General features: G+C 37.7%; 1 protein-coding gene across 1 annotated transcript in view; it reads left to right on the top strand.

The window, feature by feature from the left end:
• The first annotated feature begins 3199 nt into the window (after positions 1–3199).
• KCNB2 (potassium voltage-gated channel subfamily B member 2) overlaps positions 3200–20979 on the top strand; it is a 580825-nt gene continuing 563045 nt past the window's right edge. The window contains exon 1 of the mRNA XM_007947334.1: positions 3200–3778. Within this exon, the coding sequence (XP_007945525.1) occupies positions 3200–3778 (579 nt within the window). The remainder of the gene's footprint in view (positions 3779–20979) is intronic.

Here is a 20979-nt window from a genome sequence, read left to right as displayed (position 1 = left end):
AATGGTTGAAAACCAAACTTAGGGTAGAAATATGAATACTCTTACTCTGTTCTGATATATCTCTGTTTAGTGAAGTGTTCACATAACTGTCTTACTTCATTGTCATAGCATAGAACATGAAATACTTTTATCCTAATTTCTGTACATTAAGAAATCAAGGCTCACAGAATATAATTTACTTATCCCTCTGTTGCCAAAATGAAGTGGTAATATAAGCCTATTACTGCTCTTTTGCCAAAATGATAATACAATAGTATTACTGCTTCATTTTGGCTAAAGAGAAATTTTTGTCATCTGTGATGAGTATGTGTATGTTTAAAATCTGTAAATAGCTAGTTGAAAAAAACTCAACTATTTATTGAATTATTATGAAAATAATTTATTTATTGACCTTATATGAAATACAGGCAGTCCCCAGATTATGAATGAGCTCCATTCCTAAGTCTGTCTTTAAGTAGAATTTGTACATACATTGGAAGAGTTAGGTATGGTTCATATCTAAACATCAGTTAGTCAAACTTTTCGTAGTATATAGTATATCTTTATAAAATATTAAAAACATGAAAGAAACACTTCCAGATACACTAAAACACCTTTAATATAATAATACAGTAATAATAATGTTTTGATGAACGTCACAAAATACTGCCTGTTTATTATTATCAACCATTGTATGTACCTTGAATTTTTAATGTAATAAGCTTTATGGGGGTTTGTTCCTAACTATGGGTTGATTGTTTGTAAATCAGATGTTCATAAGCTGGGAACTGCCTGTACTTCTTATATACTCTGTCTGCATTTTTTTCATAAACTTATTTTCATTTGAGAGGATCGTTGGCCATCAGATGGAGAATTAAATTTAACTTATAAGAGTGGAGAAACCAGAGGCATGCAGAAATTGGTATATATCTTAAAAGAGAGATCTAATTATAAGAATTTCTTAACTCGAAAGCTTTTCTCTTTGGTCTGAGCCATTGACAGTGTGCGACGTGATGTTTTACATGAAAGGTGATACTTGAAGTGAAGTGCTTGAAACTCCCCAGTTCTCTGCACAAACATTACAGGGGAAGATCAACCAGAAGATGCTTGCCGCTGCAGATCAGAATAATATACCAACAAGGGGGAGTATGAGAGCAGTAAAATTTTAAAGAATTAGTATCCAAGAAATGAGATCTGTGAAGCAAAATAATATAAACACACACACACACACACACACACATTCTTATATATAAGATATACACTTAAGTATACATACACATACCATGTAAATACATGTATATTTTAGGCAAGTGATCCAAATAATTCTGTATAAAGCCTTTTTTGGCACATACATTACTTTGGCCAGTAGTCTTGTAGAAAGCAACTAAAGAATCAATTCATTATTTAACATTTATTAAATCCCTGCAATGTATAAGCATGGGGATATAACAGTAGATAAGGTAGTCTTTGTCCTCTAGTAGGTCACAGCATATTGGGAGAGAGGTATTATTATAGTGGTTTGATGAAATGGAAAAGACATTCACAAAATTTTTTATGATCTCAGAGTAGAGATGTCATGCAGGGCTTGCTGGAGGAGGTGATGGCTAACCTGAGTCTTGAAGAGCAAGCAGCACTTAGATGAAAGGAAATAGAGTGAGATGGAAGTCGTTCCAGAACATATCATGAAGAAAGGCCAGGAGCTTGAAACATAATCATGTATGGCCTGCAGTTGTTGGAATATAGTGATGATGGAGAGATGAAAGTTGAGGGTAGAAAGGTAGCCAGTTCTAAAAGGACTAGCTGGGCTTTATACTACCAGTACGATAATGTAGGATTTAAAGCATAGAAGTCAAATATGTACCTTAACAAATCATTCCAGGAGCTGAATGATGAATAGTATTTATGTGGACAAGTCCAGAGATTTGGATGTAATTCAAAAGGTTATTCTAGGAATGTACGCAAGATTTGAACTCAGAGCTCAGGGTATGAACCAGAGTCATGGAAATGAGAACTGAGAGATTATAAAGGATTTAAGCAACCTTGAGCAGTAAAATTGAGAAGACCTGGTACTTATGGATGTGGAGGCTTGGATCAGGATTTCTCAAGAGTTTTAACATGGGTGATGTGTGTGTATGTGTTGTTAAGACTGAGATGGAGAAGGAAAAGGCACTGGCTGGGCAGGTGGTCAGATTAGTTTAAGGTGACTGATTTATCTAGGAAGAGTAGATCAGCACTTGGATATTTTAGTCTGCAGCTTGAGAAAGAGGTGTGTGGTGACAAATTTCAACCTTGTCAACTTATATCTGTTGCTGTCAAATCTGTTCCAACTCATGGTGACCCCTATGTATTACAGAGTAGAATTGCTCCATAGGATTTTCTGGGTGTAATCTTTACAGAAGCCTATACCTTGGTTTTCTTCTGCAGAGCTGCTGGGTGGGGTTTCAACAACCAACCTTTAGGTTAGTAGATGAGATGCAAACCCTTGCACTTCCTAATAACCTTTGTCAATCTATACCAAAAAAACAGATGGACTGCAATCAAGCTGATTCTAACTCATAGCAAGCTGGTTGGATAGAGTAGAACTACCCCACAAAGCTTGCAAAGCTGTAAATCTTTATGGAAGCAGACTGACACATCTTTCTCCCATGGAGTGGCTGATGGGTTTGACCTGCTGACTTTTCAGTTAGTAGCCAAGTGCTTTAGCCACTGCACTCCTTTGTCAGCCTACAAGTGGTATGAAATTGAATATACGGCCTCTTCAGTGTGGTACATTGTGTTGTCTCTTTCCCTCTTCTTATATCCCAAGACAAAGACTTATATTTCAATAAATGTGCCAAACCGAACTCACTGCCATTGAGTCGATTCTGACTCATAGTGACCCCTATTGGGTTTTCGAGGTGGTAAATCTTTATGGAAGAAGATTGCCCCATCTTCACCGCCTACCTTCTGGTGAGCCAGCAAATGCCTTAGGCACTGCTCCACCAGAGCTCTTAATAAATGTCCAGTAATTAGTATTTTACCTCCTGGTTATACATAAAGAACAGAGCTATCACGCACAATAAGAAATGCTCTAAGGAAAATGCCAGTAACCAAGTGGTTGTTGTTGCTTTCTTCCAGCTCTGTCCATAGAAATGCCTGTCTCAAAGGGATACTGCTTCAGTTGACCTTTCCACGGCTTATTGTTGTAAAGACCCTGGCTTGCAGTTTTATCTAGTTCAAAATGGCAGAAAAGGCTCCCCCTAGCTTAAACAGGAAGACGTCAAGGTCCACACTCTCTCTTCCACCAGAACCTGTGGACATCATTAGGAGCAAATCATGTTCAAGGAGAGTGAAAATCAACGTAGGGGGCCTCAACCATGAAGTTCTGTGGAGAACGTTGGACAGGCTGCCCAGGACACGCTTGGGGAAGCTTCGAGACTGCAACACACATGAGAGCCTCCTGGAAGTGTGTGATGACTACAATCTGAACGAAAATGAGTATTTCTTTGACCGGCATCCAGGAGCTTTCACTTCCATTTTAAATTTCTACCGGACAGGGAAACTCCACATGATGGAAGAAATGTGTGCACTCTCTTTTGGTCAAGAGCTTGATTACTGGGGAATTGATGAGATCTATTTAGAATCCTGCTGCCAAGCCAGGTATCATCAAAAGAAGGAGCAAATGAACGAAGAACTGAGGAGAGAGGCTGAGACTATGAGGGAACGAGAGGGAGAAGAGTTTGATAATACCTGCTGCCCTGAAAAAAGGAAGAAACTGTGGGACTTGCTGGAGAAACCAAACTCATCAGTGGCTGCAAAGGTAAGAAGAAAATTGTGGCGTTGCTTTCCTGTGCAGTCAGGAAAAGCGTTGCCTACATTCCAAAGAGTTTAGTTTTCTTCATTTATGATGTTTCTGTAAGGCAGAACCAAATGTGTCTACACAGCCAAAGTCCTTTCCAAAATCTGATTTAGTTAAGTATTGTTTTTTCCTGAGTAATGTCATGGAGTAGCCTTTACTCTTTCATAAATATCTTCAGCTTTAGGAAAAAGGATGGGTAGCAGAGTATCAAAGAGAGTTCTGATTTCCTTCATAGTATGTGGTGTTGGTGACCTGAGATAGAGGAGAAAACACTGGCTCATACCCAAGGGGCATGGAGTCTTTCAGAGGATGGAGGCCTGGGCTCCATCTTGGAAGGAAGGGAAGGCACTGTCACTGATAGTGGAGGCAATATCTCCTTTTGTAGTTTTGTGGAGGTACAGGCAAAGAGGAGGGACATGGCCCCATGAAGCTCAAAGACTCGGAGTCCTCACCATGAGGAAGGGCTGTTTTATTAAGCTCTCAAAGCAAGGACTCAATGTCGAGAATGTATCTATTTTCCTCCCCTTGTGGGGTCTTTTCTGGCAGTGATGTATCTGACCGCTGATGTACAGTCTTTACACAGCTGAGATACTGCCATATCTCAGCATTCATACACTGTTTGCTTCAAATGAAGGTAAACTCATGTTTCCATTATGCCTGCATGTAAACCTCAGAGTAAAATTTTGTCACTAATTTAACTCATTAAACTAATTTAATTAAATCACATGATTCTGTTGATCTAATTTTATTTAGAGTTTTGAGTGTTAGTGCAAACAGACTTTCATCCCGTGTATTTAGTTCTGTATTGCAGTCTGAATGATAAGGAAAAGTCAAAAGAGTCATCTTTAGCTGCAGGAGCATAGAATTGATCTTTTTGCATTTTAAATGAAAGTGGAATATGGAATGGAGAGGGGGAGTAAAGTGTGTCATCACTGAATGCTTTTGATTACTTACATTTTTTGATTATCCTTTTTCTTCTAAACAGTAATGATTATAGAAATGTGATAGGCCATATGTGCCTTTTTAATGGAAATTAAGATTTTGTATGAAACTGCAGCACATAAATAATTTAAATAATCTACTGAATGCAGACTGTCATAAAGCAGCTTCTTACACTGTTTGAGATGTCTAGTTTTGGCTCTTGTTAGCTTCAAAGGCATTTTACTTTCTGGCTAGAACATGGAACTATGTGAGATAAAAAGTCTTTCTGTGGTACCTAATGAGGAAATGCAAGTGGAAGATTTCAACTAGGTTTTTTTTTTGTGTGTTATGAATAATTTGATTACTTTTTGCTATACCTATAATATAGGGAGAAATGGGCTATTATTTTGTGGGTTTTGGTTGAGGAAGGCTACTACTGTTTTCAGTGTCAAGTGTTTACTTACATATTTGAGTTATTACTAAAAATAAGAATGAATTTTGAAGGCAAATGAGGTAAACTCTGGATTTAGGTGAATATTTTGGGTGTTAAATTAACTTGTCTAAGGAGCTCTGCTAGCATAGTGTCTAAGGCACTTGACTACTAATCAGAAGGTTGGCGGTTCAAACCCTCTAGCCACTCCTAGGAAGGAAGGTTGTGCAATCCTACTTCTGTAGTGATACTGCCTCGGAACCCAAGGAGGGGTCACTATGAGTCAGGGCCAACTCGACGGCACACAACAACAATAACAACAAGCCTTTAGGCAACTGAGGAATGATAAATCATTGTTTTACCAAAAGTTCTAGAAGGAGTTAGCCAGCTATGTAAAAATGAGCAGCTTAATCAAAGAAAATTTGAAAGGTTAGTGTGGTTTATTTTTATAATAATATTGAAAATACATTTCTAAAGTTAACACTATAACAGAAAAATATTTAAATATATAATCATTCTGAAGAATTTCTGGTAAGGATGGAATAGTACCAGTAGCCTTATTTTACAAAAAATCCAAAATAAAAACCCAAATTCACTGCCATCAAGTCGATTGTGACTCATAGCAACCCCCATTGGGTTTCAGAGGCAGCAAATCTTTACAGAAGTAGATTGCCCCATCTTCCTTCCATGCAGTGGCTAGTGGGTTTGAACTGCCAACTTTCTGGTTAGCAGTCAAATGCTTTATAAGCACTGCACTACCATTTAACCTCTAAATTCTAGAAGCAGCTGTTCCTTGTTCTCTAAGGGATTATAAAGGCTTATTATAGTATACCATTTATGGCCCTATCCATCATACATATTTTTAAAACTTGCTTCAAATTGTGTTTGTATAGATAAGACAGTTGCCCACAAACTATACCTACCAGTTAAAATCACTGGTTTTGGGAGATTTTATGTAATTATAAATAATAAATTTGTTTCCAAATTATTAATCAAGCTAAGAGAATATTTGCTAACATTCGTTCATTATTTACTCCATTTTCATAAAAGATCCATGTTAGTTTATTTAAATATCAATGTTTTTTCTCTGTTTGAATGGTGAAATATTAAGCAAATTACATACATTAGATTATATGGCAGTTTAGTGGAAGTATTGTTCATTTGTGTGAGGTTTAGATCCTTTTAAATACAACTCTGTATGATACCTTATACAAGCTACTACCTTTTCCTGCACTTTTCTCAAGACATTTAACTTGTTGTTGTTCTGGGATAATTCTTGGTGATGGAGTGCTAATACTGGGTATGTGTGAATAGTATTTTCACAACTTAGAAATGTGGTTTTGTGAAAACTGCACTATGATGATATTGTAGCCTACAACTATGTATCTTATATTAAGAGTACATCAGGATCATAGGATATGAAGTTCCTGTGAGGGAATGCTTTACTTGTAATCAGTTTTCCTAACTTGTTTAGGAGGTAAGATATCTTAAGCAATAAATATTTGTTTACTTTACCTTTTCAATTATTGCTTATTCACCTTGGTAATTCAGGTGAATATATGGAATGTTCTGAATGTGCTACAGTAGTTAAACACTTAGAAAGACAATCCTTTCCCTCCAGAATTTTAAAAATATTCTTTAGCTTAAATAGGGATTTCATATTTTGGGGTCTAGAGCTCAAGGCTCTAATTTAGACTACTAATCACCAAGGATATAAACAAACTGTATACAGAGCTGTATATTCAAGACTGTTCTTTGCAGTAGTGGTATAATAACGAATTGAGAAAATACATTTTGTTAAGTTCATATAATTGACTGCTAAGAGGTCTTGCAGGGAAAATGTAGATTTGACATGCTAACATGTTTTCTTCATAGTGTTGACTGAAGGAAGCAAAGCAAGTTTACTAAGCAGTATGTAGTATATGAATCTATTTATTTTTTAATAAATACACATATGGATATTTATCACTACTATAGATATACAGAGAAAGTAAGTTTGGAAATTAATACATCAAAATGTTAGCAATGACCACCTCTGGTGGGATTACATTATTTCTTTTCTTCGTGGTTTTCTTGTTGTTGTTGTTGTTATTTGCCATGGAGTCGGCCCCGACTCCTAGCGACCCCTCCTTGGGTTTCCGAGGCAGTTATCACTACGGAAGTAGGATTGCCCAACCTTCCTTCCGAGGAGTGGCTGGTGGGTTTGAACCGCCAGCCTCCTGGTTAGCAGTCAAGTGACTTAGGCACTATACTACCAGAGCTCGTGGTTTTCTATAGTTTATAATTTATAATATTTCTATAATAAATAAATTATAGATGTTTTAATGAGATTATTTGCTAAGTCCCTATTGTTGTTATGTGCCATAGAGTCAGCCCCAACTCATAGAGACCCCCCTTAGGTTTCTGAGACAATATCATTACGGAAGTAGAGTGCCAACCTTCCTTCCAAGGAGTGGCTGGTGGGTTTGAACCGCCAGCCTTCTGGTTAGCAGTCAAGTGCCTTAGGCACTATGCTACCAGAGCTAAATCCCTAATGTAGAGGAAATACCTGGTCCTTTCTATCAGATGTTTCACAAGAGATTAAAAGATATTATTTCCATTCATTCAAATGGTATAAAGACTCACTAATAAATTAGCTAATAACTGCTCAGCCCATGTTATATGAATCTGCTATGGTATACAAAATTACCACAAGATCCACTGACTTGTCGTCCTCTGTCTTTGGGTATGACTCTGACAATAACTATTTGACTGTTGCAGAAAATGCTCCTCAGTGTCCCATAAGGAGTCACTTCTGTTTATTGATGTGTCTGGTATATTAATAACTGGAAAAGAAAAATGCCAAAACAGGTTAAAATTTGTGATATATTTGAAATGTTTATATTTTAAAAATGAACATTTTACACATACACAGAAGACTCAAATATAATTGTACTTTGCATAAAAATAATGACAAGATTGATAAAAATTGTGATTTCTCAGTTCTCTGAGATGTGTAATGTGATGTGGTAATGGGACACCTCTGTATGGTGGATTTTGCCCTCTTTCAATACCCTCAGTGTATCTTGGTGACTGTATATGTGACCTCATGTAGAAATAATGTGCAGAGTTGGAATTTTAGCCTGTTTGTGGATGCCAAATGGGCTCAGGGGTTTGCTCGGACAAATGTCAGGGTTACCATGACATGGAATTGTCGACTCTCGTATGATTTTCATAGGACTGTGCAAAAGTAGGAGATGAGCTTAACCTTCTGCCAGTTTCCTGGGCAGTGATTGGAATTAGACTTAGTCCTGTACCTCCTCTAGGCCAGAGCAATTTACTTCCTCTCGGTTGGAAACATTTCTCTCTTTTTTTGGCCTCTTCCCAAAGAAACCGCATGCATATTGCATACAGTCACTTCAATCTAAGAAGTGTTTGAAAGTATTGAAGGGAAATGGGTCCAATGTCATCCAGTTTTATCAGCACTGGGGATGAAACAATAATCAGGAAGTAGCATAGGCCACCTGAGGTCTGTAAGGAACTGGAATCATCAGCACAGTGCAGCACTGTCACTCTGCATATCTGAAGGTCAAGATCAGTCTTCAGGCAAACTCAGATAGGAATGTCTGAACCCTCTGAAGCAAACCTCGACCTCAACATGCAAGAGGACAGAGTATGCAAGACAGTGCCTGCCAAAAAACTGATCTTAGGTATCAGGTCAGGAAACTAGATTGTAAGCAGCCATTATTTGATAAGAAAAGTATAAGTCAAAATCTGCAGAAAGGCATTTCTGTTCATCTGAACTGGTTCAATGGGAGCCTTCAAGCAGCTTTGTAGGGGCAGGTTATAGTGGGGAGCACTCTTTTATTACCTGCTTCCCTTTCCTCAGTTTTCTCATTTATGCACACATAGAAAGAAAAAAAACACAAACCCACTGCCATTGAGTAGATTCCAACTCAGAGCAACCCCCATTGAGCTTCCAAGGCTGTAAACCTTTGTGGAAGTAGATTGCTTCACCTTCTTCCCACAGAGGAGCTGGTGGGTTTTGAACCACTGACCTTCTGGTTAGCAACCAAATGCCTTACCCACTACACCACCAGAGCTGTACTAGTACTAATTACAAGTACTAATTATTTGGAGTCCCCGAGTGGCACAAACAGGCACTCGGCTACTAACCAAAAGGGTAGTGGTTTGAATCTACCATGAGACACCTTACAAGAAAAGCCCTGGTCATCTGCTTCTGAATAATCAGCCGCTGAAAACCCTGTGGAGCGCATGGGTCCACTCTGACACACACAGGGTCATCATGAGTAAGAGTTGACTTGATTGGTTGGCAACTGGTTGGGCTGTTTTTGTTTTTATGATTACCACTTATCTAAGGACTCATTGCTTATATCCCCCCCCCATCTTCTCTCTCTGTCTCTATCTCTCTCTCTGTCTTCTTCTCTATGTCTCTCTTATGTTTGTTTCCTCAGGAAATAGCTCTGTTTTAGCTTAAAGACCAAAAAAAAAAAAAAAGCCAAACCCACTGCCATCAAGTTGATTCCTACTCATAGTGACCCCTATTGTGTTTACAAGATGGTAAATCTTTACAGAAGTAGATTACCTCATCTTCCTTCTGTAGAATGGCTGGTGGGTTTGAACTGCCAACCTTCTGGTTAGCAATCATATGCCTTAAGCACTGTGTCAAAAAGGGAATAATTGAATAGATGTATATTTCAGCCTTTTTTTTTTTTTTCCATGAATGGTTCTCTGAGGAGTGAAATTAAATTAAATTTAAATTCACCCTAATGGGAGAAGTTAATAACAAAGGATAAGATTTTTTTTTTTTTTTGGTCAGAATTGAGCTCAAGAGGGTCACAAACTATTGTAATATCTAAGTTGTTTTTTTTTTTTTCACCACTTCCCCACAAGAACCAATTGTCTCCCCTTAGGGACACTGTTACTCCTGTTGAAATGCACAGACTAGAAGGAAGCAGCTGGCCAGGTTTCTTGCCTCCAATTCATTACATCCACACATCTCTCTGCCCATCATCACTGTCATGATGCAAAACAACACCTAAAGCAAGCATTAGAAGGGTCAGGAAGACCTTAATCATCCTGCGAACAAGGGAGGAACTGGTGGAGACAAATATAGAGCCTATCCCTGTTACTGCAGCATCCTAGACAGTTGGGGTCAAATTTATGAGTCTCCTAGAGGTAGCATAGTGCCTAAGGCACTTGACTGCTAACCAGAAGGCTGGGGGTTCAAACCCACCAGCCACTCCTCGGAAGGAAGATGGGGCAATCTACTTCTGTAGTGATACTGACTCGGAAACCCAAGGAGGGGTTGCTATGAGTTGGGTCCAACTCGAGGGCACATAACAACAAACAACAACAAGAGGATAGCACCAGTTACTGATGATAACTCCTTGAGAACCACACTCTGTTTTCCAATTGATATGGATGTGGGCCTTTTAAACCATGGAAATAGTTAAAAAGATAATAAATCAAGGCAAAACAAAAATGAAGGGAAAAAAGGGAGGGGGGAAGAATGTATATAAATCTCATTCTATTAAAACTATATGGATCAGTTATTCTAGTTCTCTGAATGACAGAAAGAAAGATATTAGACCAGAACCATGAACAATTTCCTTTTAACTCAAGAACAGAACTTTTACACGTTGTGCTTATATGTATACAGACAAATGAACAATTCTGACTATATTAAACTCAGTTTAGTTTTTTGATGATTTTCTTAGTGATAAACAATAACAATATCCTTTAAAGCCATAAATGGGCCAAAAAAAGTGAAAGATACAGTGTATGTGCATGCAGAATTCTCCCTATATCAAGGTGCCAATCTGAGATTGGTAGTGGTCTAATTGCATTGCCAATCATGGAGTTTCTGTGTTGACTGTTCACTGTCTTCCTTTCCTTCTTACACCCGTCTGTAAAGATTAAGTTGTTTGTGCTCTTCTGATATCATAACACAGCAGTGCAGAGGTGTTAACAGGAGATAGAGTTTAAAAGAATTGAGTCAGTCTGGGGAGATTTGCTTGGATATGTGTTGCTTTTCCTTTCTTATGTAGACTAACAGGTTGAAAGGCTAGAAGAAATTAAGAGTAATAAAATAAAACAGATAAAATAGAAAACATCATTGTCCATTATTTACATTTCTCAAATACTCTGTTCTTTGATTCTAATGGCTCTATTTCTAAATCCTTGCTTCTCTGCTTTCTCTGAAGGATTGCTCTGAAAACACACTAGTCTCTGTCCATGTGGTCTCAGTTGATCAGGAAGAAAGGGTTCAGAAAAGAGGAAGAAGCTGATAAAACTTCTCATCTTGAATCCTGTTATCTAGGGTGCCATAGGTCATGGTGTACCTGAGATAACCCAGATTTATGCTTTTTGTCCGACCTTATTATTAAGAGGGTTTCCTCCCACTCTTAAATGTGTCCAAGTTTGTACAATACATTCTATAATCACCTTACACGGGAATATTCTTTTAAAAATTACCCAGATTCATGCATGTTTCATTTCCTCTTTGCTTCTTGGTTGAGTTTAATGGGGCCACTCTTAATTTTCAAGCAGTTTTTCCATCTTCTTAGAAAATTCATTAATTTCCATTAATATTAATAGAAGACTTCCAGATTGCTTCCAAACTTGATTTTGAAAACTCAATAACTAATTATTTTCAAAGTTAAAAAAATGAGGAATTTCTTTCTGCATTTCTTAATGTTATCACAAAACAGAGCACATTGGCAGTATTTAAGTATTCGGGTTCTGGAAATTCACGTACACTTCTTTGGTATTAACAGATTTGTTTTCTTTATTTCTAGTGAAAGACATTATAAAGTAAATGATCTACTATTTTAGGTAAGCGTAAGAATTATGAGGGAATGGTCACAATAGTTAACACTCTCCACTTTGGAAGACTCTAAAAGACTTTGAATAATGTTTTTGATCAAGTATTCTCATCTGTTCCTTATCTCCCATTTTAAAAAAAGAAGAAAAACAAATTCTTTCCAAATGCTAAGAGCTTATAAGGAAAATTCCCATGGCATGTATGCCTTGACCTCAGATAGCTTTCATATTATTTATTTTTAAGCATTTATGTTCTAGTAGCGTAGTGCTTAAGGCACTTGACTACTAACCAGAAGGCTAGTGGTTCAAACCCACCAGCCACTCCTCGGAAGGAAGGTTAGGCAATCTACTTCTGTAGTGATACTGCCTTGGAAACCCAAGGAGGGGTTGCTATGAGTCGGGTCCAACTTGAGGACACATAACAACACAACAACAATAGTGAAAGTTTGCTCTGAAAGTTCATCTAATCATTGTACTGAAGTATAGTCATGTAACTGCTTTGATTCCTCAAGGAATTGGTGAGCCGTTGCCTCATCAATATTTATTTACATTATTACTATTGAATATTTTCCTCAGCATTCCAAATAATATCTGAGCCATCCTTTTTACTATCAATTAGCATCTTTATTTCTCTCAAATATCAATTAGGTACACTATAGCAATGAGGAGCTTTGGTAGCCTAGTGGCTAAGGCACTTGACTGCTAACCAGAAGGCTGGCAGTTCAAACCCACCAGCCACTCCTCGGAAGGAAGATGGGGCAATCTACTTCCGTATTGATACCACCTCGGAAACCCAAGGAGGGGTCGCTATGAGTCGGGTCTGACTCGAAGGCACACAACAACAACAACAACATAGCAATCAATGAGTTGCACTGAATACTAGTCATGAGAGTATGCTATATTGAATATGTCTGTGATATTTTTCCTTTTTCTAGCTACTTTTATATTTTACAGAAATATAAAATATATGATATATAAGAAACACTGAAGAAGAATTGATGCCTTTAAATTATGGTGTTGGCAAAGATTATTGAATATACTGTAGACTACTAGAAGAATGAACATATCTGCTTGGTAGAAGTATAGCCAGAATGCTCCTTAGAAGCAAAGATGGTGAGACTTTGTCTCACGTACTTTGGACATGTTATCAGAAGGGACCAGTCCCTGGAGAAGAATATCATGCTTGGTAAAATAGAGAGTCATAAAAAAAGATGAAGACCCACAATGAGGTGGATTGACACAGTAGCTGCAACAGTGGGCTAAAATATAGCAATGTGTCTGAGGATGGCATAGGGCTGGATAATGTTTTAATGTTTTGTGTGCATGGGGTCACTATCAGTTAGGGCCAACCTGATGACACCTAACAACCACAACAACATATATGATGAAATTAAATAATCTCTTCCTAGAGAACCTGTTAATATAAGATTATTTGTTATAGAATGTTAAGTTAGCCAGTTCTTATTGAATATTGCATACTACTTATTAAATATTGAATATTTTATTGAATATTAAATATTCCATGAATTGAATCATCTAAAAATAAAAAGCTTTTGGCACTCCATTTATTTATTTTTTAAGAGTGGTTAGTGCACTGAGGTTATAATGCAAAAAATATATATAAACAAGCCAAACAAAAGACAGGCCTAGAAAATGAGCAGTAATACTAGAGAGGAACATACTCCTTAAAACACTCAACCATAGGAGACTAAAAGGGCAGTGTTTGCCTGAAAACAAAGCTCAGAAGGCAGGAAGGGGCAGGCAAGAAGGTTAGATGGAAATGGGGAATACAGAGAAGACGTGAGAAGAGTGCTGTTACATTGTGGGATTACAATCAATGTCACAAAACAAAATGAGTATAAATTGTTGAATGGAAAATTAATTTGCTCTGTAAACTTTCACCCAAACCACAATAAAAAGTTAAATATATATAAATATTTACAGTTAAATACCCATCATTGGGAGAACAGATAAATCAGTATAGAAGTATGTTGTTGTTGTTGTGTGCTGTCAAGTCAGACCCGACTCATAGCAACCCCTCCTTGGGTTTCTGAGGCAGTATCACTACAGAAGTAGATTGCCTCATCTTCCTTCCGAGGAGTGGCTGGTGGGCTTGAACGGTCAGCCCTCTGGTTAGCAGTCAAGTGCCTTAGGCACTATGCTATCAGAGCTCCCATAGAAATATGAAAAATATGTATATAAAAGTATCTTCATAAAACTGGATAATATGCAACCTGTGAAAATTGATAAACTAGAGTTACAAATGTCAATGTAGAAGGATTTTTTAAAAACCACATTCAATGAAAAAAAGCAAGTTGCAGAACACTTCTGTTAACACTATTTATATAAGGTCTAAATCAGGGTTTTAAACTGGTTTTATTCAGTCATGGTCAATGGAAAGAAGGGCAGGTGCATTGCATAGCAACCAAATCATTTGGATTTTGACCTAAGTAGGAAAAAGCTGTGGTGCTCACTTGAAGAGGCAGCCTGCATTGAGTGTGGTTGACCCCTGTTTTTGAGTGGGCACCATAGCCTGTTCCCTACTCAAGTCAAAATTCTAGGCACAGGAGATTCGGTTGTACCTTGCCCTTGTTTCCATGGTCTGTGACTGAACCACTTCCAACCAGATCAAAACTGTGGCCAAAATACATGCAAAATAATACTTTTAGAGCTACCTATATAGAACGAAATGCATGGGAACTATAAACTGAATCAGGAAAATAGTTACTGGGACAAGGATGTTGATGTGGATGGAAAGAATCCACAGGAAATCACACTAGTATTGGTAATGCATTTTATTATTTTTTTTCCTGAAATGGGACAGTGGTTATCCAAGTGTGTTATAGTATTCTTTTATATTTTCATATATGAAATATTAAGTACATTTTTAAATTTCAAAACATAACAATATACTTCACAAGTTTCAAGCAATAAACCTATTGAGTACAGTAAATAAACCTATTGAGTACAGTAAATTATTACAGAGCAAGATCTCCAAATGCACCTTCCTCATGTTGCAGGGTTAATATGAAAGGAGGAACAAGTTGTAGCCCTGATCAGGAGTTAGGATAGGGGTATCTCCACAGAGATTTGTAATGTTTGAGTGGCAGGTGGCTCTACTATAGGCAATCTTTTCTTGTGTCAGCATAAACCAGTTGGCATTGTGTCAGTTCTGACTCATGGCTACTGCATGTGTGTCAGAGTAGAACTGAACTCTACACGGCTTTCAGTGGATGATTTTTGGGGAGTAGAATGCCAGGCCTTTCTTCCAATCATTTATGTTTAATGTCTCTACACTTTCACCTTATTCCAACAAGGGTTCAAGGCAGCCCACTAGAAACACACTAATAATTCAACTAAAATAACAAAAAAAGAAAAAATAAATAAACCAGAAGACATATATTGTAATTCAACACAATAACAATAGAAAATGCTTCATCTTCAGCAAAATGTTTCAAATTATTTTAATTAAGAGATGACTATTTTGTGTGTAGTCACTGCAGTCTTAAAAGCTTGCTAGCAGCCATTTAAGATGCATTAATTGGTCTCTCCTCCTCCAGAGCAAAGAATAGTGAAGAAAACAAAAATGCATGGAAACAATTAGTCCAAGGGACTAGTGGACCATGGGAACCCTCAGCCTACATGACTCTGAAACCAAAAGAACTAGATTGTGCCTGGCTACTACTGCCAGCTACTCAGAAAGGGATCAAAATGGGAGGTCCTGGGAAGAGTGGGGAAAAATGTGGAACAAAACTCAAAATCATAAAAAAGACCAGGCTTACTGGTCTGCTGTTATTGTTGTTGTTGTTATGTGCTATTGAATTGGACCCGACTCATAGTGACCCCTCCCTGGGTTTCTGAGGCAGTATCATCACGGAAGTAGATTGCCTAGCCTTCCTTACAAGGAGTGGCTGGTGGGTTTGAACTGCCAGCCTTCTCGTTAGCAGTCAAGTGACTTAGGCACTACACCATCACAGAATAGTAAACCAAAAACCAAACTCACTGCTGTCAAGTCAGATCCAACTCACAACGACCTCTCCTTGGATTTCTGAAGGGGTATCACTACACAAATAGATTGCCCAGTCTTCCTTCTGAGGAGAGGCTGGTGGATTTGAACCGCCAGCCTTCTGGTTAGCAGTCAAATTGTGCTGAAAAAATTTGGGGACAAGAAAAAATTGCACATTGGCTACTATCTGAAAAGGTTCGTCTTAGAATACATGGATACTTTAATGAGGAGCATGTCCTGAGAACTTTCTGAGTCTCTATTATAGTATGTAAGGAGCTCTGGTGGGGCAGTGCCTAAGGCATTTGATTGCTAACTAGAAGGCTGGCAGTTCAAACCTACCAGCCACTCCATGAAAAGAAGACTGGGAAATCTACTTTTGTAACGACCCCCTTAGAAACCCAGAATTGTCAGCTTAATCCAATTTGGTCTTCTCTGTCAAATATACTCTTATTACATGTTACTGTATTTTATAGGGGCAACTACATGATATAATATGAGTCGGGGCCGACTCGACGGCACATAACAACAACAACAACAACAACATGATATAATAAACTACCAAAAGCCAAACTCACTGCCATCGTGTTGATTCTGACTCATAGTGACCCCCTTCGGGTTTCTATGCCACCTGAAATTGTGGCTTCTCTTAGTGATACCACCTCTGAAACCCAAAGAGGGGATGCTATGCGTAGGGTCCAACTGGATGGCACATAACAATAACAACAGTCACCCTTTAGGCTTGCAATTGAATTCACTCTCATGACTTAATTTTTAGTCAAACAATAGATAGGCCTGTAAGGTGAATAATTACATCAGGTAGCTACACTCCTTAGAACAATCAGCCTTGGGAGATCAGTAGGATAACATTTGCACAGAGAGAAAGCACAGAGGGCAGAAATACACAGGAAAGAAGGACACAGGGAAAAGGTAACCAACCACAGAAAGGAAATGGGAAGAGGGCTGTTACATAGTTGGAACTGCAATCAATGTCACGAAATAAAATGCTTATGAACTATTCAATGGAAAACAAATTTGTTCTGTAAACTTTCACCAAAATCACAGTAAAAGTTTTTAAAAAAAGAGAGAGATGACAATCTTGTAATTTCAAATATAATTTAAAATTAATAACTAAAGTTTGTGCTCATGATTAGAAAAATTTATCTGGCTGGCCTTAGTGAACATTGATTGTACTGACCCAAGTAAAAGTCATTGTTAAAATAGACACTGTCTGTCTGTATACCTATTTGAATTGACCAGTCTGATGAAGAAAGGTGTTTTCAAAATAATTGACAAAGGTGGGTTAAAAAAATTATTGAAATAAAAATTCATTTTTGGACAAAACATGAGATTAAACTAAAAGAAAAACAAATGGAAAACCTTGCTGCTAAAATACAATTCATGAAGTAACCATAGATTACAATAGATTTTTTATTTATTTTATTTTTTAGTTTGGACATTGATTTAATATTGCTGGTTTTGTTCTGTTGGAGAATAACACCAAAGTTCCATGACATTCAGTAATTTGTAATGTACTGAATCATAAATCCAAATCATTTATAACAAGAGCTTGGTCAGGCTGAGCGAGACTTTGATAGTAAGTGACCCTAGCTGGCCACCCAGAATTGTCAGCTTAATCCAATTTGGTCTTCTCTGTCAAATATACTCTTATTAAATGTTACTGTATTTTATAGGGGCAACTACATGATATAATATGAGTCGGGGCCGACTCGACGGCACATAACAACAACAACAACAACATGATATAATAAACTACCAAAAGCCAAACTCACTGCCATCGAGTTGATTCTGATTCATAGTAACCCCCTTCGGGTTTCTAAGGGGATCTTTACAAAAGTAGATTTCCCAGTCTTCTTTTCATGGAGTGGCTGGTGGGTTTGAACCGCCAGCCTTCTAGTTAGCAATCAAATGCCTTAGGCACTGCACCACCAGAGCTCCTTACATGCTATAATAGAGACTCAGAAAGTTCTCAGGACATGCTCCTCATTAAAGTATCCATATATTCTAAGAGGAACTTTTTCAGATAGTAGCTAATGTGAAATTTTTTCTTGTCCCCAAAGGTCTGGGTGGTTAATAAAGAAAGCCCTTTCTATCTCTACAGTGGAACAGAGGCAGAACCTTTAGGTTTAAGTTAATTCATTAGTTAATGCATCATATGAATGGATACTTGTTTATTTCTTAAATCATCCCCATTAGTGTTTTTGTGAAACTTTAAGTGAAAGAACTTCTTTAGATATTACTAAGGATTAGCACCTGAAATATATCCACTGATGCTTGAAATCAAGTATTTGGTCTAGGATGGGCAAACCAGATAGCAATAGCCCTCACAGAACTGTAAGTCTCTTCTTTTGTGTCTGTGTGTGACATATATTACTCATATACATTGCCACCTCTCTATTAAAACAAAACTAAACCTATTGACATCTAAAAAAAAAAAACAAAACTAACTGCCATCAAGTCAGATCCGACTCATAGCAGCCCCTCCTTGGGTTTCCAAGGCAGTATCACTATGGAAGTAGATTGCCCAACCTTCCTTCTGAGAAGTGGCTAGTGGGTTTGAACCCCCAGCCTTCTGGTTGTCAGTCAGATGCCTTAGGCACCACCACCAGCCAATTTCAACTCATGGCAATCCCATGTGTTAGCGTAGAGCTGACTGAGCTCCATAGGGTTTTCTTGGCTATAATCTTTATGGAAGCAGATTACCAGGGTTTTCCTATGTGGTGCTGCTTGGTGGGTTCAAACTGCTAATCTTTTAGCTAACAGCTGTAAGCAAACCATTTGTGCCACCTAGGGACTTTACCTCTTTGTTGTTGTTGTTAGGGACCACCGAATCAGTTCCAATTCATAGCAACCCTCTGTACAACAGAAGGAAACACTACCTGGTCTTGCATCATCCTCACAATCATTTTTGTACTTGAGCCCACTGTTGCAGCCTCTGTGTCAATTCATCTTGTTGAGAGCCTTCCATTTTTTCACTGATCCTCTACTTTACCAAGCATAATATCCTTTTCCAGGGACTGGCCTTTCCTAATAACGTGACCAAAGTATGAGAGACGAAGTCTGGCTATTGTCACTTCTAAGGAACATTCTGGCTGTACTTCTTCCAAGAGTATGTTATATTATAATGAACCCAACTGCCCCAAAAGGCAATGAACATCAACTCGTATTTGACAATTAAGGGTAGGTGCAACTTTGTCATTCAAATAAAACAGTCAGCTCATTCAGAATGTAAGTTTTGTGATAACCTGATCAGGGGTGAAAATCTATGGAAAAGGCTTTAGTGGTCCAAGAATAGCAGGAAGAAGTAGTTTTATTAGTCTCCCAGGATTTTGTTACAGGACACAAGAGGTCATTGCCACCCTGGATTTCAGACTTTTAACTTATCTCTCCTTGAGTCATTCCTGATGCAACCACAAGTGTTAAATGCCTCTTTAAATAGCTTCTGGAGCCTATGCCAAAGCAATGCCAAGGGCAGCCAAGTGATCCCAGTGCAACTCCAGATGGGGATCCTTGATTGTAGCTCCTTCCAAGGAAGCCCAGGATATTTGCACATGAATAAAAGTACTCTCAGACTTTAAATGGATTTAATGAGTCAAGTTTCATTCAACTTTGGATTCTTTGTAGGTAGCATATTGTTGTTAGTGCTGTGGAGTCAGACCTGACTCATAGTGACCCCTCCTTGGGTTTCCGAGGCGGTATCATGAGGGAAGTAGATTGCCCAACCTTCCTTCCGAGGAGTGGCTGGTGGGTTTGAACCAGCAGCCTTCTGGTTAGCAGTCAAGTGCCTCAGGCACTAGGTTACCAGAGCTCCGTATAGATAGCATAGGGCTAGTAAACACTCAGTAAATCTTTGCTGAATTAAAATTATTTTGCTTATCATTTTATTTTAGCCTATATAAAACCCAGAGTGCAATATGGGGAAATCAACTGGTGTCATCTAAGGTAAGGCACCAACCAAATGCATTCTTCAAATATAGATTTTTTTTTCTTAAACATTAAAATTTCAGTTTACATCTTAGAGTTACATCTATCTCTGGCAACATTTTGAATATGACTAACTTGTATATTGTTGTCAGAATATGTAGTTTCAACCAGAAATGGTTGGTGAATTAGTCACCATTGTGAAGTAAATCAAGGAGCTCTGATGGTGTAGTGGTTAAGGCATTTTGGCTACTAACCACAGTATCAGTGGTTCAAACCAACCAGCTGCTCCACAGAAGAAAGATGAAGCAGTCAGCTGCCATAAAGATTTACAGCCTTATAAACCCGAAGGGGGTGGGTCGCTGAGTCGGGGTCACTATGAGTCAGAATTGTCTTTATGGCAGTGACTTTGTTTTTTTGATTTTTGGTAAAGTAAAGCAACATATTTGTGCTGTTAAATTAGATGTATCAATATAATGGAAATTTTCACTTTGGAAAACTAGCAGAGGCCCTGCGTAATATCCATAAGGTGAACAACCTGTTCCATTTTAGTGCAGTTTTTAGTTTAGGGGCAGAAAAACATTGTTCAGCAATCTTGTTTTTAAAAAGGTGATACTTTTCTGTACTACAGATAGGATGAACTGCATATGTGATAGAAGAAAATATGAAATTGTAGACTACAATCTAGGATAACATCAATTTGCTATTCCCTAAAAAAGCTAGCACATTTTATTATATTTCTTAAATGAATTCTGCAGGTATGAAAAGTATTGCATTATATAAGGCAAGTAATTGCATTATGAATAATATCAAAATTCAAAGTGAAAATCTGCTTTATGTACTTGGGCTTTCCTTTTCTCACACTAGCTCATGAGCCATTATAAATATTTTAAATTGCATGGTGTGTTTACAAAGAGCTAATCAAACAGACTTCTTTTAAAAGTTTTATGTATGCAGATTATGCATGAAGTAACTTAAATGGTAGTAAACTATTTTGATAGGCATATTTTAACAGGTATGCATATGTGCTTAAAGAAAGAA

Source organism: Orycteropus afer, unplaced genomic scaffold, assembly GCF_000298275.1.
Source record: "Orycteropus afer afer isolate SDZICR_OR568_19922 unplaced genomic scaffold, OryAfe1.0 scaffold00181, whole genome shotgun sequence".
NCBI classification, from domain to species: domain Eukaryota; kingdom Metazoa; phylum Chordata; class Mammalia; order Tubulidentata; family Orycteropodidae; genus Orycteropus; species Orycteropus afer.
Note: the sequence above shows the minus strand (reverse complement) of the source record. Positions and strands in the feature narration are given on the sequence as shown.